General features: G+C 58.4%; 10 protein-coding genes across 10 annotated transcripts; 5 read left to right on the forward strand and 5 right to left on the reverse strand.

The window, feature by feature from the left end:
* Window positions 1–1,123: 1,123 nt before the first annotated feature.
* Window positions 1,124–1,886, forward strand: CABS01_07684 (uncharacterized protein; the record flags this gene model as incomplete). Its single annotated transcript, XM_060541046.1, has 3 exons — window positions 1,124–1,351; window positions 1,499–1,710; window positions 1,769–1,886. The coding sequence occupies 3 exons, from the start codon at window positions 1,124–1,126 to the stop codon at window positions 1,884–1,886; spliced, it is 558 nt and encodes a 185-aa protein (XP_060402546.1).
* A 516-nt stretch (window positions 1,887–2,402) lies between these two features.
* CABS01_07685 (uncharacterized protein) lies at window positions 2,403–2,825 on the reverse strand (the record flags this gene model as incomplete). Its single annotated transcript, XM_060541047.1, has 1 exon — window positions 2,403–2,825. The coding sequence occupies one exon, from the start codon at window positions 2,823–2,825 to the stop codon at window positions 2,403–2,405; it is 423 nt and encodes a 140-aa protein (XP_060402547.1).
* Window positions 2,826–3,043: 218 nt separating this feature from the next.
* On the forward strand, window positions 3,044–4,734 carry CABS01_07686 (D-isomer specific 2-hydroxyacid dehydrogenase; the record flags this gene model as incomplete). Its single annotated transcript, XM_060541048.1, has 3 exons — window positions 3,044–3,286; window positions 3,640–3,794; window positions 3,843–4,734. 3 exons carry the CDS (start codon window positions 3,044–3,046, stop codon window positions 4,732–4,734), a joined length of 1,290 nt encoding a protein of 429 aa, XP_060402548.1.
* Window positions 4,735–5,799: 1,065 nt separating this feature from the next.
* CABS01_07687 (amino acid permease) lies at window positions 5,800–7,740 on the reverse strand (the record flags this gene model as incomplete). Its single annotated transcript, XM_060541049.1, has 2 exons — window positions 5,800–6,660; window positions 6,706–7,740. 2 exons carry the CDS (start codon window positions 7,738–7,740, stop codon window positions 5,800–5,802), a joined length of 1,896 nt encoding a protein of 631 aa, XP_060402549.1.
* Window positions 7,741–8,977: 1,237 nt separating this feature from the next.
* Window positions 8,978–9,536, forward strand: CABS01_07688 (uncharacterized protein; the record flags this gene model as incomplete). Its single annotated transcript, XM_060541050.1, has 2 exons — window positions 8,978–9,295; window positions 9,402–9,536. The coding sequence occupies 2 exons, from the start codon at window positions 8,978–8,980 to the stop codon at window positions 9,534–9,536; spliced, it is 453 nt and encodes a 150-aa protein (XP_060402550.1).
* A 1,003-nt stretch (window positions 9,537–10,539) lies between these two features.
* Window positions 10,540–11,949, reverse strand: CABS01_07689 (uncharacterized protein; the record flags this gene model as incomplete). Its single annotated transcript, XM_060541051.1, has 2 exons — window positions 10,540–10,823; window positions 10,950–11,949. 2 exons carry the CDS (start codon window positions 11,947–11,949, stop codon window positions 10,540–10,542), a joined length of 1,284 nt encoding a protein of 427 aa, XP_060402551.1.
* A 3,048-nt stretch (window positions 11,950–14,997) lies between these two features.
* CABS01_07690 (uncharacterized protein) lies at window positions 14,998–15,749 on the reverse strand (the record flags this gene model as incomplete). The annotated part of the gene is made up of 3 exons (XM_060541052.1): window positions 14,998–15,189; window positions 15,391–15,471; window positions 15,549–15,749. 3 exons carry the CDS (start codon window positions 15,747–15,749, stop codon window positions 14,998–15,000), a joined length of 474 nt encoding a protein of 157 aa, XP_060402552.1.
* Window positions 15,750–16,158: 409 nt separating this feature from the next.
* CABS01_07691 (cytidylyltransferase) lies at window positions 16,159–18,875 on the forward strand (the record flags this gene model as incomplete). Its single annotated transcript, XM_060541053.1, has 2 exons — window positions 16,159–16,732; window positions 16,780–18,875. The coding sequence occupies 2 exons, from the start codon at window positions 16,159–16,161 to the stop codon at window positions 18,873–18,875; spliced, it is 2,670 nt and encodes an 889-aa protein (XP_060402553.1).
* A 245-nt stretch (window positions 18,876–19,120) lies between these two features.
* Window positions 19,121–20,978, reverse strand: CABS01_07692 (origin recognition complex subunit 2; the record flags this gene model as incomplete). The annotated part of the gene is made up of 2 exons (XM_060541054.1): window positions 19,121–19,235; window positions 19,309–20,978. 2 exons carry the CDS (start codon window positions 20,976–20,978, stop codon window positions 19,121–19,123), a joined length of 1,785 nt encoding a protein of 594 aa, XP_060402554.1.
* A 364-nt stretch (window positions 20,979–21,342) lies between these two features.
* Window positions 21,343–22,092, forward strand: CABS01_07693 (HAD superfamily phosphatase; the record flags this gene model as incomplete). The annotated part of the gene is made up of 3 exons (XM_060541055.1): window positions 21,343–21,564; window positions 21,618–21,956; window positions 22,009–22,092. 3 exons carry the CDS (start codon window positions 21,343–21,345, stop codon window positions 22,090–22,092), a joined length of 645 nt encoding a protein of 214 aa, XP_060402555.1.
* Between the last annotated feature and the right edge of the window lie 174 nt (window positions 22,093–22,266).

A 22,266-nucleotide genomic window follows, 5' to 3' on the forward strand; every position in this document is an offset into this window, starting at 1 on the left:
ACGAAGGACCGAGTGCTGATTCAGGTATACTCTCCGTCGAGCCTCTGAGTTCAGCTAGACCAATACCTAGCCATGCTCCGTCTCGCCCACCGCCCTGTCAGTGGCCAGCCCGCTGCCTGTCCTTTTGCACAAAAGGCTCAGTTGGTGGTTTACCACGACCTCCCCAGAAAGACTGGCCCGGATAAAGATACTCACTGTGAACCAACGCGTCCACACGCCTCTACACAGGACAGAGGGCAGAAGACTATCATTTCGGACCTGCGAATTCCCAAGGGAAAAAAAGAGTTGAGCGTCCACCTTCTCCCCGGAGACGCCAAGAATCGTTACTGATCTAGTACGCCATCGTCGACTCTCGTAACGCCTGCTGGGGCCAGTCCAACCCCCCATCCATGCAGTCAAGACTCTCTGCACCTGATAAGTCGATGCCTCGCAGAATACGACAGTGTTAAGAACAGAGGCGCAGACTGTTGACAGTGCAGAAATGGCGGCACAAAGCGTCACCAGGAGTCAACGTCAGTAGAGTTAGGCTTTAGCGTGCACGAGCGGCGACAAGTAAGGATCGGCCTTGAACTCCATCATAATGGGGCATCTTTCCAAGGCGGTCTCAAAGTCTCATTCAATTGAGTTTGGCTTTAAGTGCAGTTGCGAGAGAAAGCGTAGGAATGGGAGGGTAGGCAGATCCGTTGGCATAAAGTTAGTTGCGCCGAACTTCAGATGGCCCAACTTTGAGGTAGACTTTGCAACACCCTGGCTGGCATCTTCAACGCTAAACTCTGCTCCTGAATCTTGTTCTACAACAAAACAGCGACTAACGATGCAAAATATTAGAACACATCTCGTGGAAGTCTCCAGGAGGCAAAAATGGACACTGTGGGAATTGAACCCACGACCTTTCACAAAGGCGCGTTCCTGATGGAAGTGCGAAGCGAAAATCATACCCCTAGACCAAGCGCCCGTTATTGAAGATTCTCTCCCAAAAGCAAACTTATCAATGTGGTCCCGCCCCCGCCCGCCTCCGCCAACCAGCCGCTCTCCCGATAGTGGACCGGAGCGAGCTCCCTGACGGGGCCAGACAACAAGGCAAGGAAAGAAGAGGATCGCGCGGGGCCACGATGCGGCATCGATGACGGAATCCCTGGCCGGAAACCGCGGCACGCTGCGATCTGATATTCCGTCACGATTGTCGAATCGTGTCGAGAAGACTTGTCGACGTGTCCTGGCTCCCGTGGACGATTCTCGGATTCCCACAGCTGACGATAGAAGACTCCACGACGGGGCTCACGATGTTTCCTTCGTCTGCACAGCGAAACGCCGAGAAATGGTGGCCAGGCTGGGTAAGGCCAGCTCGGAGGTAAGCTCAAAGACGAGCGGCTCGCCGTAGTGTACCGCATCCGCCTCCCAATGCCGCAATCGATCCCGAGAGGTGCACTCATCAATGGGCGACCATCAGCTGGGCGCCGGGACGGATGCCGATGCCTTGCACTGCTTACGTTGCTAGGTCAGCCAGGCCCCTCAGGGTTGCGGAACCAAGCAGAGCAAGCAGACGGGAATGTCGTGCGATGGTTTTCTTGACGCCGAAGTTCAACCACCCCTCACGCAGTGCGCACGCAAGGAAAAACCCCGACAGAACGCCGAACCACCTCCGGAGGGGTCTCTCGAAAGCTTGACGACAAATCTCCGCGTTCCAACCCAACGGCGCATGAGGGATTGGTTCGTGCATGCTGTAGATGGCTAGCCAGAAGCGCCCATGCCCATTGTTTCTCCGCAGCTTCAAAGGCTCAATGTCTGCGGATCTGCTACGGTCCGTCTACTACCAGGCCCGGTCGTGTGTAACCGAAACAGACGATCGCCTGTCGACGGCGGATAACGATTGGAGAGCGTCGTAGAAGTGATTAGGTGATGAGAACACATAGTACACACGACCCAAGCCGCTTTCGCTTCGAATGATGGAGCGGCGCGCGTATGATGGCGGTCTTGGAAGGTGGTTTGTTACCCCTCACTCAGGACCGTGATGCTTGATAGGATGCGCGCTGTTGCTGATTGTCGCGACTGCACGCTCTGCATTGCATGGGGATTCTTGATCAGCGCGAATTGGCTCAGCCACCTGGTCGCCAAAAAGACGAGATGGATGGCAGCTCCTGGTCTAGCTGCACAGCAAGAGTGCTGTCTGCGGCCTTGGGGTTGAAGATTTGCCGGGGTCGGGTTGGACGCGGCGTTTCATCGTGCCATGGGCGGTGCTGCCAACTGAAGCGGGCAAGGGAAGCTCTCGTTCGGGTGGAGGGCAGACGAACCACGCGGCCAATGATGGGACGTCTTCAGCTTTCCCCATACATCTACTGTGTAGGTACCAGGCAAAAAAGACCACTGAGACCGACTTGGAGATGCCGAGCCAGAGGTAGCTTTCAGAGCTCCCCGAGTCTCCCTTTTGCGCACCTTTGTCGCCCAGCCTCGCTGCCGTCTCGAACCTTGCCGATACCTGTCCGATATCTGACTGGCCCCAAGGAGATACTCTGGAAAGGAGGGGCATGGTATCTCGGAGAGGTGGAGGAAGTGGGAGAGGTGAGGCAAAAGGCCGCGGGAAAGAGGCACGAAAAGAGGAGATGGAGGCAGCCATCACATTCGATGAATCGATTCCATCGAACCAGCCCAGACCCAGGACTCAGCACGGCCAGACAACGGCAGACTCGCGGCAGCCGGATTCTCTTGCCTCTTTCTGACGTCCATGTACTCCATTCGCTGTGGTTTTGGTTCCCCGCCCTGACCCTAGCTGCGAGTCTGAAAGTCCCGGTCAGCCGGCGATGTATCAATGTATCGTATCGATGCATCGACGCTCTTACAAGACATAAATACAACCTCCCCTGGCCGGTTTTCCGTCGACCTGCCTTTCCACTCCATCACACACAACAAACATCTTCATCTACCTCTTCTACAGATCTCCGAACTTCCGGATTTCCCATCTCGATTTACTTCTATATAACAACCTCCCTCCCTCCGAGCTTCAGTCTCTCGATCAACAACAACTCAAACCCTTAAATCAGTCACAATGGTATTGCTCTCTCGTCACATCCGCTCCGTTGCCCCTCTGGCCTCTCGGGGACTTTGCACGCCCTCAAAGGCATCTTTCCTCGCTGCTCGACCCGCATTCAGCCGGGCCTCCCCAGCATCCTCGACTCTCCCTCGCAAACTGCCTGGCCAACTCAGTTCGATCCGCACACTAACAACTACTCGCCAAAACCAGGTCAAGGTCCTTGCAGTCCTCTACGACGGCGGTCAACACGCCAAAGACGTGAGTTCTTTCTGTCTTCTGTCTATTGCCTACTGTCTGCCATTGCCGCATGCTCCGGGCACCCACCCGCCAGGAACGTCACCATGATAGCTTCCCGGCGGAGCTTTGCCTCGCCGTTTGGCTGAGCTTAGTGCGGGGATGACGGGAAGGTGCGGGGCTCGGAGGTCGATCGCAGATACGTCGGCATCCTCTCGACCCCTCCCGTCATCCACCCTCCATCCTCACCCCTCCCCCAACTTCTTGGCGATGTGCAAGCTCCGAAACTCCCAATGCGGGGTGCATGGCATCAATCCCTGAAGACACGGCATCGATCCTGCAAGACCACGATCGCTGACTTGACGATACCACAATAGGTCCCCGGCCTTTTGGGAACCACCGAGAACGAGCTCGGCATCCGCAAATGGCTCGAGGATCAGGGCCACACTCTGGTCACCACCTCGGACAAGGAGGGCGAGAACTCAAAGTTTGACCAGGAGCTCGTCGACGCCGAGATCATCATCACCACTCCGTAAGTGCATCGAGTCACGCATTACGGACGAAGGACTAACAATCGCAGCTTCCACCCCGGCTACCTCACCGCCGAGCGCCTCGCAAAGGCAAAGAACCTCAAGCTCGCCGTCACCGCCGGCATCGGCTCCGACCACGTCGACCTCAACGCCGCCAACAAGACCAACGGCGGCGTCACCGTCGCCGAGGTCACCGGCTCCAACGTCGTCTCCGTCGCCGAGCACGTCGTCATGACCATCCTCGTCCTCATCCGCAACTTCGTCCCCGCCCACGAGCAGATCGAGCGCGGCGACTGGGACGTCGCCGCCGTCGCGAAGCAGGAGTACGACCTCGAGGGCAAGACCGTCGGCACCGTCGCCATCGGCCGCATCGGCGAGCGCGTCCTCCGCCGCCTCAAGGCCTTCGACTGCAAGGAGCTCCTCTACTACGACTACCAGCCCCTCTCCGCCGAGAAGGAGGCCGAGATCGGCTGCCGCCGCGTCGAGGACCTCGAGGAGCTCCTCGCCCAGTGCGACGTCGTCACCATCAACGCGCCCCTGCACGAGAAGACCCGCGGCCTCTTCAACAAGGACCTCATCTCCAAGATGAAGAAGGGCTCCTACCTCATCAACACCGCCCGCGGCGCCATCGTCGTCAAGGAGGACGTCGCCGACGCCTTGAAGTCGGGCCACCTCGCCGGCTACGGCGGCGACGTCTGGTTCCCCCAGCCCGCGCCCGGCGACCACCCCCTCCGCACCGCCAAGAACCCCTTCGGCGGCGGCAACGCCATGGTGCCCCACATGTCCGGCACCTCGCTCGACGCGCAGAAGCGCTACGCCGACGGCACAAAGGCCATCATCGACAGCTACCTGAGCGGTCGCGAGGACTACAAGCCCGAGGACCTCATCGTGCACAAGGGCGACTACGCCACCAAGGCGTACGGCCAGCGCGAGAAGAAGTGAGCGAGTTTTCTCTGGATGTGTCGATTGGAGTGGAAATCATACCCCAATGAAAGGTTGTGTGTGAGGGAAATCTAGCGTTTGTTTTTAGTAGTTTTTGAGCATTAGCATGAGCATTTGAGACTTCCAACGAAGTCTAGGTTACCGTACATAGGAATATAACCTGATGCGATGCAACTCCGTCTCTCCCTTGGCATTGATTGGGTGATTTGTCTGGACGGCTTCAGCCGCTCGGGACTGTCTGGCGCAGAGTCTGGCCGCGCCCCTAGGTGGCAATCCAAGACCCGTTGGGAGTGGTCGTTGGGCGAAAGGAGAAGGGGGGGGGGGGGGGTCGACCCGAGGCTCGCGGCGTGCTTCCGTCCAGCTCTCAGCATGCCATCTCTCTGCCAAAGCAGCAAGATACGGAGCTAAACTCTGCCTCTTTTGTCTTGTTGCTGCCACGCTCGCACGGTATGTATACCTTGCTCTTCACCCGAATCGTCGGGCCGGGCAGCACGTCTTCTTCTCGCGGCGACTTCTAGCGCGGGCGATTCTGCTCAAGACGACTCGACCCCGCCACGTGAGCGTGATCGTGAGCCGTCATAGTCATACGTAGACGTTATCTTCTGGGAGTGCTTGTACCGTTTTGTTTCTATTTCAGAAGGCGCCGCAAAAAAGGCGCCGCGAGCTTGAGCCGGCAACGCTATTTCGTACGACGCTCGCTCGCTGCCATGAATCCTCCACGCTCTAGATAAAATCTTTTTTCATGCCAGAAAGCCTTGGAATTGTGAATTTAAAAAAGACTGCCACCTTGCTCCGGTGCGAGCAGCCCCAGCCGACGCCAAAACGTCTCTTTCACTTTTCGAATCCAAAAAAAAAGAAACTCCTCGGAATGGGAACCCGGACCATCCCCAGCGCGCCGCCACTCACCGTACGACGGCGATATGCAAGATTAATAAACATGACCTCTCAGACAGGTACCCAGAAGCAGCAGGGGCGCGAATCGCCCAAGCCGCGACTCCTCTCTCTCTCTCTCTTTCTTTCTCTTTCTGTACCTCGCAAACCCTCACCCTCCGGGTTCGGGCGCAATCATGACCTCTTCCAAAACTGCCACCACGCCCTCTCCTCCCCCTCTTCGTACCCACGATGCCTCGCCTCCCTCTTGACAACCTGCTGATCCCGCCCGCGGATCCGCCAAAAGTACACCGGCACGCCCGCCACCACAAACAGCACCACCGTCACCGTCTGCAGCGGCTGCGCAAACACGGCGCGGCTCAGCAAAAACAGCGAAACGCAACAAAAGATAATGGGCGTCGTGATCCACGTACGGTACGGCCTGTCGAGCTGCGGCTCGCGCACGCGCAGGATAATGAGGCCCAGCACCGTGATAAAGTAGAATGTGTACCCCGCGACGCCGTAAAACGTCAGCAGGGTGCCGAATTCGCCCACGACGATGTACGCCGCCGTCAGCAGGCCGTTGAGCACGAGGGCCCAGACGGGGGTGTAAAAGAGGCCCATGTCGTCGTCGCCGAGGGCGCGGATCAGGAGATTCGCGAGACGGCCGCGGGAGGTGCGGGACGTGGTGACGGAGTGGCCGCCGCCGCCGTTGTCGTTGCGCGACAGGCCGATGCTGCCAAAGACGGACGGGATGTAGCCCTCTTTGCCGGCAACGTACACCAGCCGCGACGAGGTAAAGGTCGACGAGTTGAGGGCGCCGAAGCAGGATGCCGAGACAACGAGGGCGAGGACGAGGGAGCCGACGGGGCCAAAGACTTTTGCGCCGAACTGGACGGCGATCGTGTTGGAGGCGTTGACGGCCGCGAGGGGGAGGACGAGAAAGTAGGCAATGTTGGCGAGGACGTAGGAGAGGATAACGAGGGGCATGGCCGTGTGGATGACGCGCGGGAGGTCGCGGCTCGGGTTGCGGAACTCGCCGACGACGTAGTTTGTCTGGATGGTCAGCGGCGCTCAGAATCTCGAGACGAAAAAACTTACATTGTCCCAGCCGTCGTAGGCCCAGAGTCCCGCGTACAGGGCGACGGCCCAGGCGGAGAGGTCGGTGGAGGTGCCCTCGAACCACTCGTGCGATTTCCACTCCATGTTGGCCTTGCCCGTGACGGTCTTGCCGGTGATGGCGACGACGATGCCAGTCACAGTAACGCCCAGCAACGCAATAAACTTGAGAAACATGAGCCAGTCGTTGACTTTTGTGCCGAGCTTGGTGGAGACGCAGTTGAGCAGGGTGACGGAGACGAGGGCGACCATGGCGACGGCCTTGTTGACCCAGGGGCTGAGGCTCTCGGCCTCGGCGCCAATGGCGGCGCGCACGAGGTACTCGCCCATGATGATGGCGATGATGGCGGCGCTGCCCGGCTTCAGCACCAGCACGGCCACCCAGGTGAAGAGGAAGCCGGCCATCTCGCCCATGATCTTGGCGAGGTAGACCTGCGCGCCGCCATTCAAAGGTATCGCGCCGCCGAGCTCCGCGTAGCTAGCCGCGCCCGTCCAGGCCAGCACGCCGGCAATGACCCAGACGACGAGCGCGGCGCCGGGCGAGCCGACCTTTGAGCTCACCTGGCTCGGGCTCGAAAAGATGCCGCTCCCTATGATGAGGCCCACGATGAGACTCAGGCCGTTGAGGTACGTGAGCGTCTTGTGCTTCTCCAAGCTGCCGCCGCCGAGTCCGCCGTTTTGTATCGCGGTGGAGGTGGGCGCGCCAATGGGTGCGTAGCCGCCTGCGCCGCCGGCGCCGGCTGTGGAGCTCAAGGGGAAGAGGTTTGCGGCGAAGTCGAAGCCCGAGGAGACGGAGTAGGAGCGGTCATGGCGGTTCGGTCTCCCTGAGGAGGCGGCGGCGGCCGGGTTCGCGGCGTCTAGGGGGTCTTCGGCGTCAAAGGAGAGCTTGCGGGAGGAGGATATGGAGGGACGCGAGGAGGGCAGGTCTGAGACGACAGAGTCGGCGCGGGAGGACGAGGCGAGAGAGGCGAGCTCGAGGGAGTCGCGGTGGGATTGGACATTAGCGTATGGTGGCATGGTGGTCTGTGAATCGGGGTGTCGAGGGAACACTTTCGACCTGGATTTCGTTCGAGCGTTCGGGGGTTCGGCACTGGGGCTATCGCATGTTGCAGCGGCCAATGTGGAAAAAGCAATGGAGTGTACGTGATCGAGTGCCCTCGATTGTGGGTATTAGAGTAGCGGTGTCTTTTTCGAATTTCGTGACGTCGTTGGCATATACGTTTCGTTTAAAGGAGTCGTGACAAAGTTGCGCCGGGCCCGTCTGTTGCGCGCTCTCTCCAGGGCTCTCTATACCCACTTCCCTACACGCGGAAACCGAAACAGACTAATGATCCAGGGGGAAAGAAGCGGAGAGGAAAGGAAACATCCAACTAGTAGCTGTATGCTTGACTGTGGTTGATGTCCGAATAAGTTTGGCCAACGGAACAAATGGGGGCTGGGTGAGGAGATGTGGTGGCCGGGGTCGTATGTATCGGTAGAAAGTGTGGTCACTGGCGAAGGGAGTTGTGCGGATTAAGGTTGAGGCGGATGAACAAAGGAGGGAAGAAAGAAAGATTGAGTTGCGCCGAGAACAAGGTGGCATCCAGATGCAACAATGGCCCCTGGGTGTCTGGACTGGCAAGACTGGGTTGTGGACGGCAGACTCAAGGGTTCCAGTGACGAACTATCGAGTCAAGTCAAGCATCAGCCAAGTCACTTTTGCCTTTGAGAGTACGGTATCTGCAGATGTATCTTTTGATTCAAAGGGGGCAGTTTTACTGCAATTTGGCTGGACCTCCAGATTGTTGACTTTCCCACAGCCAGCAGTGCAGCACCACAGCAGCTGTTTCGCACCCGCACGGGCCCACGAGCAAAAAGTACGCGGATCAACCCTTGATTGGCCCCCCATCGAGATCCGCGGCGCGGGCAGAGCGAATCACATCTTGGCGCCTGCCACCGGTTTAAGAGTGTGGGGCGCAAAGACTTTGGGACAGGGGGCCTCCCTTTAGCAAGCGTGAACAAGCAAAGCCGAAATCCTTTGAGCCGCTCCAGGACGAAGAAAAAGCCACCAAAGCCCACTGACCGCAGCGCCAGGGGGGAAGGGAAGCTCAAGGGATAGTGGGGCAAAGAGGCCTTGAAGAGCTGAAAGCCTCCGACAGACGGGAGCACAAGGGAAAAAGGAAGCTCGGATCCGCGTCGCCGTCCCACCTGCAATACGCGGGAAACCCATCACCACCACGTCCGACGGCAACACCACCCACCACCGCCGCCCACGATGCCGCTCGACGACTACGCCTCCGCGGTAGGCGGCGGCCTCAAGCTCAAGGGCGCCAAAGTGACCAAACCGAAAAAGAAGAAGAGACGCGACAAGACCGACCTCGAAAAGAACCTCGAGACGGGCGACCAAGGCAGCAGCAGCACTGCGCTGGTGAAGCACCGGGAAGAATCCGCCGGCGACTTGAAATCCAAGTCGAAAAAGAAGAGCGAGGACCCTGACGAGGACCGGGACAACGACGATGACGACGAGGGCAGCGGCCGGGTCGTGCAAAAGACGGAGGCGGAGAGGCGGTATGAGGAGAGGAAGCGCAAGAGGGTATGTCTTTTTTTCTTTTTCTTTCTTCCTCCCCGTTTCTTGCAGGGCAGGATTCGCCTCGTTGCCATCTTTCGATCGCCACTCTGACATCTTGTCCCAAACACAGCTCCTCGAACTCGCAGAATCGTCAAGCTCCCGCCCCGAGCTCCTCAAGACGCACAAGGAACGCGTCGAGGAGCTGAATACCTACTTGTCCAAGCTGAGTGAGCATCACGATATGCCCAAGATTGGGCCCGGTTAAGACTTGCTCCGTGGAGACGGCTCGTCAAGAGGGCTCGTCAAGAGGGCTCGTCAAGAGGGCTCGTCAAGAGGGCTCGTCAAGGAGGCCCTCGAACAAAGCGGAAGAGGAGGGGGTTGTTTTGTCGGTTGGGATCATTTCGCTTCCTGGATGGATTGGATGGAAAGAGGAAATGGAGTTTTTGATTTCGGCGTTATTGTATACCCTTTCCAAAGTCTGGGAAATCGAAAACATATTCATCACCTTCGCGTTGCTGGTGCTGGTGCTGGTGCTGCCATTCTGCCACGGAGCTCCCCTCCCTTGATGCAGAGAGATGACACCGCGAAAAACAAGCAAGACATCGAGCAAAACAAGGTAGACGTTCCATCTGAACACCTGACGCCCGACACCTACCCAAGACTACGTTGGAATGCGGGCGGTCCCGCAATCAAACACGGTAGGCGAAAACAATCTAGCTCTCGAACGTGTCAAGGAATGCGGGCATCATGTCTCAACCAAGATGTGTGTGTCAAATGATTTGTTTTCATTCTTTTTTGCACAAAATTCTTCAGTGTTGTTTGTTTCTCGAGTTCCTTTGGGTCTGCCAAGGAACTGTACTAACATTTCAGGTTTCCCCATCGTGATGATGGCCTGTTTTCTTCCGCTTCCGAATTCTTCCCCCTCGCTCCCCCTCCTCTGCCACCCCTAGGCCAAGATGTTTCTCAGTGTGTCTCCCATTCTATTATCCCCTCCTATCCAAAAATCAAATGTCGGCGCCAAGGCCGCGCGTAGTCTATGTATCGTTGTGTCGATTGTTGTGCTGTGCCCACCAGTTTTGTATGCAAGGAGTGAATAGACCGTTAGATGTCGTAAGTAAGTTGTGATGCTGATGTGTATGTGTGTGCCGCCCGACCAACCAAAACCCGCTGCCCAAAAAAAGGAATGGATTAAATATTTAAACAGAAAGTCCATCAACGTGGACGGTGAACGTTGTATACGTTCGAGTGGTGCTGGATGCTGTCCTAGTCTACAGCAACAGCATGGCGCCGGCTACAAACGCGGCGAGACCAATGGGCAGGACGGAGACGCTGCCGATGGGGACGGCGACGTTTTGCAGACCGCCACTGCCACCGCTGCCGCTGGAACCGGCCGAGGTGGCGGCGGGTTCGGGGTCGACGGCGACAAAGGACGTGGCGGTCACGAGGACAACGTCGCCGTTGGAGGCGGTCGACGTAAAGGTGGACTTGACCTCGCTGAACGAGGTGGTCCGGGGCGTGCTGCGCGTAGTGGTGGTGCCTTGGCGGGTAGTGCCTGATGTTTTGTTAGCAACTTGATGCAATCGGATGGATGAAATGACGAGTCACGAGGCCAAAAAGATCATCTGCCAAACCCTCAACTCCAGGCTAACATGAATCGAGCGCTACAAAACCAACATACCAGATACAGACACAGTCGACGAAGCGGAGGACACCGTGGGGGACGAGGTCACGACCGTAGTAGTCTCAGAAGAAGGGGAAGCAGACGTACCCGGCGCGGACGCACTCGAAGACCCCGGGGAGGCCGTGGTGGGAGCGGACGAGGGGGCAGAAGAAGGGGGAGGGGGAGAAGAAGAGGAAGGAGACCCACTGGTCGTCGGAGGAGACTCAGTAGAGACGGTGGACGGCCCAACAGGAGTAGAAGAGGGAGATGCTTGCTGCGACTCCGATTGAGACGTACCAGAAGAAGGGGCTGCTGCTGAAGTCTGCTGCGTCGTGGGGGTGCTCGAGGCGGCGGGTTGTTGCGATGACTGCTGGGGCGTGGTCTGCGCTGCCGAAGTCTGTTGCGGCGTGCTAGAGGACTGCTGAACCTCTGCGGAGGAGGACGCCGGGGGAGCAGCGGAGGAGGTGGCCGGAGTAGACGGCGTTGGGGTCGGAGTCGGGGTCGGGGTGTTACTGGCCGGCGGCGCGGACGAGGCAGACGGCGTGGAAGCTTCCGAGGCGGAGGGCGTGGGAGTGGCAGCAGGAGCAGCGCTCGAGGTGCCATTGTCCTGACGCTTCTCTAGCTGACCGAGAGCAGAAGCCAGCTCGGCGTCGTCCACCTGGAAGGCAGCAATGGCTTCCTTGTCCGAGGCATAGACGCCATCCTGGTAGCGGTCGGGGAAGTAGGCGTGCAGGAGCCTGTGAATGAGATCCACTTTGGCGGCGTCCTTGACCTCGCCCTCTGCCACCAGGACCTGTTCCTGATGATCTCTCGTGCAAGGTCGTGCCCGGTGACCAATGGCCGAGGCGAGACTGAGGGTCATCAAGCCGCACACCAAGACGGTGAGCAGAAGACGGCGTGCAGCAGTCATTTTGTTTGGCGTCCTGGATGATGGTGATGTCGTCGTGGTCCCCTTCTGGTTGACAACAGGCAGCAATCCCTCTTCAAGGTGGTGGTCGTACTTTGTGTCGAAAGTCATGGTGGCGAGATGTGAGAGATGCTCCCGGGTTGTTTATAGACAGGACCAAGAGGCCAGGAAGGTTACAAACACCCAAGACGGCAGGACGGAAACGACAGTTGGATGGACGCGGAAGTAGGTGTGCAGGGGACCAAGTGTGAAGTTACACACAGCGAGTGAGGGTCTGTCTAGCGTCCCGGCTGCAGCACAAAAGGCGGCGAAAGATGTAAGAGAGGGGGGAAAAGATCCAATGGCCCAACAAGTTCAAAGAGAAGGCTTGCAGGTATTGTATAGGTCGCAAGCGGCCTCCGTTTCTGATGTGAGGAAGAGGGGCGAGAGGCGATCTAAAAGGTTGGATGAGCGGTGGTACCTGGCCGGCCGAAACCCTCTTGTCTGGTGGGTGGTTGGGGGTGAGGCCAAGGATGGAGTTTTCTGCGTAGTGAGACCCGTCGAGCTAACAGCTTTTGGGATGTGAGGGTCGGCTTGAGGCACGCCGCGCGCTTCTTTTGCGGTCCCCGGGGTTCGGTATCAAAAGCAAAGAAAAAACCTTGCTGCTGAATGTTTATCGTTTGAGAATGGACGGAACCGGGGAACTACTGCGTACCCGTCCAATGGGTGGAAGCTGACACTGGGCGATAGGTATGTGTGCAGATTGTTGCGCAGTCCCGCCAATTTCACGAGCCTGAGACTTGGCTTGGAATGTGAACAAACTCTGAACAGTCGGGGTGACGAGAATCTACCGTGTTGTAGGTGGCGATGGACAACAGCAAAGGCGAGCGAGCGTCGTAGCAGAACAGTGACCGAAGGATGATCAGATGAGAACTGGCAAAGCGAGCGAGCAAAGGGGATTGGCGTTTAAACCTGTTGAAGATCGTCCCAGGCAGAATGCACATCGGCGTCGCCCAGTCGGCTGGGGGCAACACATCTTTGTGCATATAAAGATTCCCTGTTTCGCCGCCCCGACGACGTACCCCTGTCCTGTCGGCCCAACTCGAGCTATCCGTCCCATTGCTTCCATGGATCCGTTCTAGCTGCGTAGCTCTCTGTCAGTATGGATAGAGTGACGAACCGAGCCCCGGTCGACAGGCTCAGTGTAACCCTCTCCGCCGTGAACCAAACCGAGCTTCCCATTTCATCAGTCCGTCCCCATCTTGCATCGCTATCGCTCGTCACTGGTGTCCATCGCGTCTGCGGCGTGCCGGGACAGCCTCTGGAGACTGGAGTCTGCAGCAGCTCGCACAGGGATCGTCAGGCGCAGCGTCCATCCTCGGCTCCAGTCGATATTGAATAATATTTTGCTGATTCTGTCCCAATTTTGGCCGGGAATGTCAAAAGCCCATTAATTCCTCCGGGCGTGGCCTCTGCGCTAGGCAATGTCTTTCCGTTCCCTGATACCCACTGGCCCCAAAGCCACTTGGCTCATGTTTTTCTCTCAGGAGTCGCCCGGTGCTGCCGTCGAGTGGATTGTGACATCACCAATAGCATCAGACCAGCGGCGTCTCGTATCGTCTCCGAACCCATCGTCAGTCTGATTCATTGTCCCACACTTTGCACATACCGCGTACAGAAGTGCAGAGAGACGTACGTGGGCTACGCTACGCCGCGATACGAGTCGTCTGGTGTCTGCCAACTTCAGATGCCCCGCGATGGTGCCGCACTCGGTGACTTTCGCGCCATCCACACATGCAAGACTCTTGGTGATCAGTCAGACCATGGGGGTTTCTCGTCCAATTGCCTCCATCCTCGCATCGTTGGCTCGTGGGAGGGGAAGGGGGAGCTGACTGTCGGGGCCTGCACCCAGCCGCCCTAGCGAGTGCCCGGGGGGGGTCTTGGAAACTCGGTGCGGTGTGCTGCAGCATCTTTGCGACATCCACCGCGCTGGCACTGCATGCAGGTCGATTACGAACCCACTGCCGGTCCGGTCAGCTTTGCAGGCATGATGTCCCAAGGGAGCTGATAAGACTATTTTTGCTTTTGGCTTGCCTCTCCCGTCAATAGAGCCTCATTATCACTCCCTCTGCGTCTGTCTGTGGTCCGTCTGTCGATAGAACCTCTTTGCATAAGAGAGCCATCTCCCCTGAGCTTCGTCGCGCCTGAATCTGGTGTGGAACACGTCAAACGGCGAGGTGCAACTGTACAACGTGTGGGCTCACGCATCCGTCTGATTTGATGGTCTTTTGTCCTAGCTGGTACGGGAGGTGGCTGTGATGGTCGCCGTTTGGAGCGTTGCGCACCTGAAGCCGCCCGTATGGTTTCTTAGCCCGTCTGACCCGTTTGACGTTCTGTTTGCGTGCGTTTGAAACAGCGAGCCATCACCTATCACTGATCAGACCGACAGATGGGGCTCGTCCTATTCGCGGTGAATACTCCGTAGTCGCTGTCCACAATCGAGTGACTGATCGACTCGTATTTTGACTTTTTTTCTGCCCAGCGTCCGGTTTGGGGGAGCGGCCCAGTGCAGCTGTCTCTCCAGCATGTCCCCAGTCCCTGCCAGCCAATCCTCGACCCGCTGCAGGGACCAGGTAATACGAGATGCGGCCCTCATCCTCGAGACTCTCGAATGACGGGTGCTGGGGCGGTCGGGCAGCCGAGTGCCGGGGCCTCGACCCTTTTTTTCGCACTCGTCGATGCCGATGCAGGCTTCGTGGCCCGCTAGAGCATCCGGATGCTAGCGGGAGGCGAGGAGGCTGAGGCAGATGTGCCAACTCGCTATTCGTACGTTTGACGGGCACTGACGGGACAAAATGAAGATGGTGGCGTCCGGATTGGGAAACGGTCAGCGGTGCCCCACGATCTGGTGGTTTGTGGCTTGCCTGTTGATTCTCCGATTGATTGTTATTTTTGGCAGTTTTAGTAGCAGTGCTTCAGCAGTACACTAGGCTGGCGACGCCCAACAAGTGTGAGCATCAAATGCGATGTCGACGACCTGGCGATGCTGCAGACCGACGTTGAGCTGCGAACGGCACCCACTTGGGATGCCCCAATTTTGGCCTGGAGACTGGAGACGTCGATTATGTCAGAAGTCCACCATATCGCAACGTCGCAACCTGGCTTTCTCTCGCAGGTGGACTACATGTGCATCATCGTGAGGTCGCGAGCACCAGATTGATACAGCCTGGCGTCACCACAAGTCCACCACAGCATGTCCGAGTCGATGGGCACCAGGCTGGCACGGCTGGCACGGCTGGCGGCTGGCCTGACGGGTCCAATTGACTTTTTCATCTCGTGAAGGGCTAAAGGCTGATTCCGCCCTGGCTTGGCCTGTGCCGTGTCGCGCGTGTGTCTTGTTTGTGGTTGAGATTACTTAAGAATGACACTGCGACGTCCACATTGCTCTTTTCTCGAGGCGTCAGGCCAGGCCATGCCTGCAGGAATCTGGCAATGTCCGCCGCATAGAGGCTCTCGAATGGAGGCTACCATGGTTGAGTGTCGGGAAATAAGGTCACCGACGTCTGGGATCACGTCTGGAACGTCCCTGGGGTGGGCGTGTTTGATGATGGCGAGCTTGATCGCGGTGTGTCTCTCGTCAGCCTCCTCTTCAGACTTGTGGAAGAAAGATGGTCGATGGCTTCTGATTCTTGACTTCGGTCCCGGACGGGAGACATCCTGAGGTTCCTTACCTTAGAGGCCGAGTACATGGCTGCAAGTACCTTAGGTAAGCTGCCGTTCGGTACCCGGAAGACAACGCCCGAGTGCCCCGCCAAGAGAACCTCTGCGGCATCATGCTCAGCCACAGGAGGTGACAGGCTGTGTTGTTTGGCCCTGTGGCTCGTGCGTCTTGTGAAATCCGGTGGGATCTGTCTGCTGTCTGTCACTGCCATCCACTACGTGCTGACTGTCGCTGTTGTCACCCGCTGTCCACTCGCGTTGGCGCATTCCTCCCTGGCGCCGCGCGGCTGATGGACCGCTTTCCCAACAGAGACTGCTAGCAGACAGCCCACTAACCCAGCCAGCCCAGTCTCGCAGATGACAACACAGCTGCCAATTCGCATCTTTCATGTGATGGAGCTCCCCACAACCGCCGCCTCGCCGTCACATTGTTTCCCAGCCTCTGACACCCGTGGCCTGACGTGAAAGAAACACCATCATCGTAGCGACGCCCCAATCACCCTGCGACAGCCCACGGCACCCGTCTCGCTCCATTCCATGTTACCCAGCATCGCCAACACAGTGATTCCCAATCCCCAGTAACCGAATGCTGGCACTCGTCACCAATGCGATAGCTCCGCCATGCCCGCGCATCTCGAACCGAACGCTCTCTTCGGCCACGATACAGAAGCAAACGATGAAATCCGATCTCTCAGCCGCTCCCCGCATCCCTATCACCACCTCAATACCGAGCTCCCTCATCCCGCCCACCGTCTAGTCTATAAGCCTCCCAATGCCGCACCGACGCCGCCGAGGACATCATCAACAGACTCTAGCCGAACCCCATCTCCCTTTCCATCGTTCGCCAAGGACTCTTCGCAGGGTAGCGACAGCGGCACCGAAGCCGACGATGAGCACTTTCTCAAGGGGCTGCCGGCGCCCAAGGTCCGCCTGCACAAGGGACTAAGGGGGCAAAACGAGGTGCTCTCGGGCTCGTCGACGCCCCTCTTCTCTCCAGACCAGGAAGAAGATGCCTTGCGCAAGCAGAAGGAAAAGGAGGATCGGAAAGAGGCCCGCAGGTTCCTCAACGATCGCAACTACCGCCGCACAAAGGAGCTCATCCGGCGCGTGTCAGAGTTCATCATTGTGGGCTCGCTCTTCGCTGTGGTTCGCTCAAATCCGTTGGTGAAGCCACTCTTCACCGCGTGGATCAGAGGTATGTCACGTCCAGTCCGACGTTGGAACTGCAGCTCACATGTTCAGAACTGCGCTTCCCAGCCACGCTCATCACCTCTCTCATGATCCTCTACCCGGTCCGACTCTTCGCATGGTCAACCCGCCATAGGGCCTCGTCAAAAAAGCCAGCCATTGCCGTGCCCACCGTCTTTGACCCTGCGCCCATTCTGTATCCTCCGTCTGTGACGCTCCTCGTGGCGTTATTAATATCCCCCGACAACCAGGCGGTCATCCTTACAAACATTATTCTGAGCATTTCTTCGATACCCAAATACTTAATCCCGACGGCTCGCGCTCACGAAGCCATTAACCCCCTGCAATGGGTTCTATCCTGCGTTCCCATGTGGCTTTCGCAGCAACACCCGGAAGCGACACTATCTAGACCGAGCATCAGCCCGGAGACGGCTGTTCTCCTGTACCCGCTGCACCAGACGCTGCTCGAAGTGCTGCACTATCTTACTACGACGAGCCTGCTCACGGCTGAGCTGCAGCTGCTCTCCATCGCCTTGATCAATGTGCTCCTCCTCGCCCACTCGCCACAGGCCACCATTCTCCAAGCGCTGCTCTGGGGAGGCGGCGTGGGCGTGCTCGTCGTCTGCGGTCCGGTGATTCGATGGGGCATCGCCTTGGCTAGGGTTCCGAGGCTGCGCTTCAGGCGCGTTGGGACCCCGTCAAAGAAGTCATCCGTCTTTGGGTTTCTCTCCGAGGGGCTCTCTATGCGGCGCTTCAAGCACGAGCTGCTGGGCTCATCACTGGAGGAGTCGGCATCTGAACTGGGCGATTCCGAAGAGGAAATCATCAACGGACCCTTTGCGAAACCCACGAGAGTCCGGACGTTTGGCATGGCCGATATGCCCTCCCGAGGAGAGCGCAAGATGAGCGCCTCTCCTGATGGCAAAGCCCCAGCATCACCAAACGGGTTCGCCGCTGAGCGACGCAACACGTTTCCGTATGCTTTGCAGCGGCCGCGGCGGTCCCTGACACACACATCAGCAGGCCGAAGGAAACGCACCGCGTCGACCACCGTCCGCTCCTTCTTCAAGCTGACGGAGGCGCAAGCCACCATGAGGAAATGGTCGTACGCAACATATGTCTACACTTGCATTGTGCTCATCATCTTGGTGCCTGTGCGAGAATACATTGGTCGCCATGCGCTGCTGGGTAACGAGCCCGTCGGCTGGGCACTGGGATATCTCTTTGGCGAGCTGCCGTGGTTCAGGTTCAAAGTGGTTGAAGCGAACCTCGAGAGATGGATCTGTCTGCCTGCACGCCTGAGCGAGGACGTTGCAAAGGAGTCCTGCCACCAGGGGTGGGTGCAGCACATTCGGCTGGCCGACTTTGGCGAAGCCAACACGCGGCTCCTGATGGCAGCGTACTGGCTTGCCATTGTCATTGTCGGCTTGACCGTGGTCATTCGCCTGGACCCCAAGTACGAAGTGGACACGAGGCGAAAGGTCTTCCACTTCATGATGGTTGGCATGTTCCTCCCTGCAACCTTTATCGACCCCGTCTTTGCGGCTTTGGCACTATCGCTTGTCCTCGCCATCTTCCTCATTCTCGACCTCCTGCGGGCGAGTCAGCTCCCGCCGCTGTCCCGGCCCATCGCCTCGTTCCTCACGCCGTACGTGGATGGCAGAGACCACAAGGGGCCCGTCGTCATCTCCCATCTGTTTCTGCTCATCGGCTGCGCCATCCCTCTCTGGCTGTCCCTCGCCACCCTTCCGCGCTCCGGCAGCGGTTACTTGACCGGGTGGGAGGTGCCGACGCGCGAAGTCAGCATGGTGGCGGGCGTCATTTGCGTCGGTCTCGGCGATGCTGCCGCGTCTCTTATTGGCAGGCGGTACGGGCATAGGAAATGGGTCTGGGGCGGCGGCAAGAGTCTCGAGGGCAGCGTCGCGTTCGCGGTGGCCGTGTTCCTCGGGCTGATGGCGGCAACGACCTGGCTTCGGGTTGGCAGGTGGCCCGTCGCGGCGGAGCAGCATGTGGCGTGGCCCACGTCGGCGCGGAACGCCGGCTTTTGCGCCAGCATGGCAAGCTTGACGGAGGCGGTCTTGACCGGCGGAAACGATAACGTTATTGTGCCGGTGGTCCTCTGGACGTGTGTTAAAAGCATCGGGGTGTAGGGGCGTGACATGGGACTGGCGTTTTCAGGGGGGTCAGGGTTTCACGAGATGGTTTTCTTTTACAAAATACTCCTAGAACATGGGTGATCATGATTATGAATGCAACGCCTCGGTTTGCCTGTCTATGTGCCGTGTGATTTTCGTGAATCGGTTCGGGGAAGCTACAGATGCTAGGTTTCGCCACTATGCTTTCGCCTCCCGAATGCGCTAAATGTACAATGATTTATAGATATGTCGAAGTCGACTCAGGACATCAAGTCCTCGAGGATGGCCTCGAGCTCTTCTCGCCTAAAGGGGATACTCAAGAGCTCCGTGCCGAGGGCGTCTTTCCTGCTCTCAATGATTTGATGGTCGTGGAATCTGTCTTGTCAGTCTCTGCTTCAAATGTGCACCCGATAGAATGAGAGAAAAGGGGGTATAATGGGGGGCATACTCCTTCAGCAGCGTCCGGAACGCCATCTCGGAACTGCAGATGAAATCCTCCACGGCCTTGTTATACACCATCCGGTATTCAACACCCGTATTCTCCGCCCCATACTGTTGTCCACCGTCATCGTCCATGGCGGACAGGACCTCGATAACGAGCAGCTCGAACAGCTTCTTTGCGTTCTCGGGCAACGAGCGGAGCACAAAGACGACGCCCTCTCTGCCGTTGACGCGCCGGGCTTTGCGGCCGAGGAGTTCGTGGACCTCGTCTACGGGGTCGAGCTCGACGTCCTGTAGGGGTTGGAGGGTTGTGGCGTCGTGGAATAAGAAGTTGAAGGATGTGCGCTGGGCGGCGTCCCAGAGGAGGGGGAAGGAGGGCGTGTCTGCTGTTGCGACGAGGCGGATCTGGGGCAGGGCGGCGAGTTGGGAGAGGAGTTGTTGGGTTGTTTGTTTGCGGAGGGGGTGGGCGTCTATGGAGTGGAGGAGGATCGTTATCGGTCGGCTGTGTGATGATGAGGCGAGGGCCGAGGAGAGGGCCTGGACCATGGCCGTCGTCTGGGCGGGCAGTTTCAGCGCCGGATCGAGCGCCGCGGCGACGGTGGAAAAGACTTCTCGGGCCGTCAGAGAGCGCACGTGGCCGTTGACCACGACGATGGGCGCCTCCGGGTCCGCGGCGTAGAGGTGCGCCGCCAGCTTGGCGACGAGGCTGCGTTTGGAGCCCTGGCCGTAGAGGCAGAGGCTGAAGCCCTGGGCGAGCTCGAAGTGCCACTGCGGAAAAGAGGACTCGTGCAGGGACTCGAGGTAGGCGAGGTCGTCTGCGTGGGGGTCTTTGTTTTGTAAGGCGTCCTCGCGGCGGAGGTCAAAGTACTCTTCGTGCGTGAGGAGGTCGAGGGAGGCGAGGGTGTTGTGGGACGTCTTTGCGCGGCCGGGCTTGTTCTGCTCAAAGTAGGTTTCGTGGGGGGGCAGCTCGCGGGGCGGGGTTGGCGATTTGGGCGGTGGGAGTTTGCGTGGACGGCCGCGGCGGCGGGGGGTTGCTGCTGATGGTGTGTCTGGTTCGGGGGGTTGTGATGCTGATGCTGGTGCTGATGCTGTGGGTGGTTTCGTCGCCGATGTCGTCGCCTTTGCTCTTGGTGTCCTCTGTTCCTCGGCTTCCTCGTCTCCCTCCTCCTCGCTCGACTCGTAAATCTCGCGCGCGAGACCCTCGTCCCCGTCGCTGTCCTCGTCGGCGACGATGCTCTGGATCAGAGCCCTGGCGCTCTTCCTCCGTGCGGAACGGTCAGCGGCCTGGCGCCTCCGCGGTGTGATGGCGGCCTTGACGGGCGTCACCAGCGTGTTCACCTGGCGCAGCTTCGAGGGCGTGACGGCGCCGCTGGCTTGCGGCGTTGCTGGTTTCGGCGGGCGGCCTCGTTTCTTTCTCGGGGTCTGTTCTTCGGGTTCGGAATCGGGGTCTCCTGCTGCTGCTGCTGCTGCTGAAACCTCACCATCAGCGGCATCAGCGGCATCGCTGTCAGAAGGCACTTCATAAGGGTCCGCTGCCTGGCGTCTCCGCTTCGAGGGGGTCCCGTTGATGGGCTCGTCGTCGGCTCCGTCATGCAGCTGCTGGCGGGAGCGCTTCTGGCTCAGTCTGCTGCTTGGGGAATCGCCCACGTCCGCCTCTTGTGGTCTTTTCCTGGACATTTTGTTGCTTCTATTGATTTGTTGTCGTTGATTTTGTTGATCATACAGTTCGATGGCGTGGGTGGTGGTCAATATTTTGCGGCTTTCGACGGCACGGCAACCGGAGACGACGCGCTGGGGACGCGAAAATGTGCAGTCGGACAGGGAGGCGGCCGAGTGGGTCCGGGTGTCTAATTGAGTTGACCGGTGTCACTGTAGTGGGGCCCATGTGCTTATCTTATCAGACGAACAGGGGTAGCTGTCGCGCATCCTGCAGGTGGCCCAAGCTCCCCGCATGGTCCAAATCTCTCCGGCCCATCCTCCATCCAACCAAGAACTTCACCTCCTTCCCCCCAAATTCCATCCTCACGGGCCCATCACCAAGATGAATCTCAACCTCTCCGGCACGGTAAATGTGTTCAAGCTTCTGTTCAAGCCCACGCTGTGTCTGCCGCAGCATACGGTCGCGACGTTCAACGACCTGCCCATCCCGTTTGAAAAAGCCTTTGAGGGCCAGAATCGGAAATGCGACATCAGGGCCGTGGTGCTTGACAAGGACGACTGCTTCGCGGTTCCCCACACCAACGAGGTCCACAAGCCCTACAAGGTATGTCACTGCATGCTTGCTTTTGTAAAATAGTCCGCTAAATCATCATCAAGGAGCGCTTCGAGCAGCTCAAGGCCGCGTATCCCGGCCGCCGGCTGGTCATCGTCTCCAACACGGCCGGAGCGACGTCCTATGACAGCTCCCTTAAGCTGGCCAAGGAGCTCGAAGAGGCCACCGGCATCACCGTCCTGCCTCACAAGACGAAGAAGCCCGGCTGTGGCTCCGAGATTATGGAGTACTTTCGCAAGCACCCCGAGACGGGCGTCTCCCATCCGTCTCAGGTTGCCGTCGTCGGCGATCGCTTGACCACCGACATGATGCTGGCCAACATGATGGGCGGCTGGGGATTTTGGATCAGAGAGGGTGTTGTTGCTCCTGAAAAGAAGAGCATTGTTAGTGTTCGTCCCTCCAGAGTCAAGCAATGGGTTTCTAACTTGGTTACAGCTCTCGAGACTTGAATGGCGACTGGCAGCAGCGTTGACTGCCAGGGGGTACAAAGCAGCCGACCCCCAGAGTCCTTTTGAGTAGGCTGTCTTTCAGCCGGGCTTTCGACCTAGGATCAAAGGGCCCAGTGCATCGTTGTGCTGCTCGTCTCGGTTGAAGTTCTCCAAGGTCAAAGAGAGTTCAGCTTCAACTCTCCACAGGCCTTTTGCAGACGACGTCGGTGTGCGAAAGGCCTGTGAGCAGTGGAGCAGTCTTGTC

The sequence above is a fragment of the Colletotrichum abscissum genome, assembly GCF_030869225.1.
Source record: "Colletotrichum abscissum strain IMI 504890 chromosome Unknown Scaffold_17.1, whole genome shotgun sequence".
Lineage (NCBI taxonomy): Eukaryota > Fungi > Ascomycota > Sordariomycetes > Glomerellales > Glomerellaceae > Colletotrichum > Colletotrichum abscissum.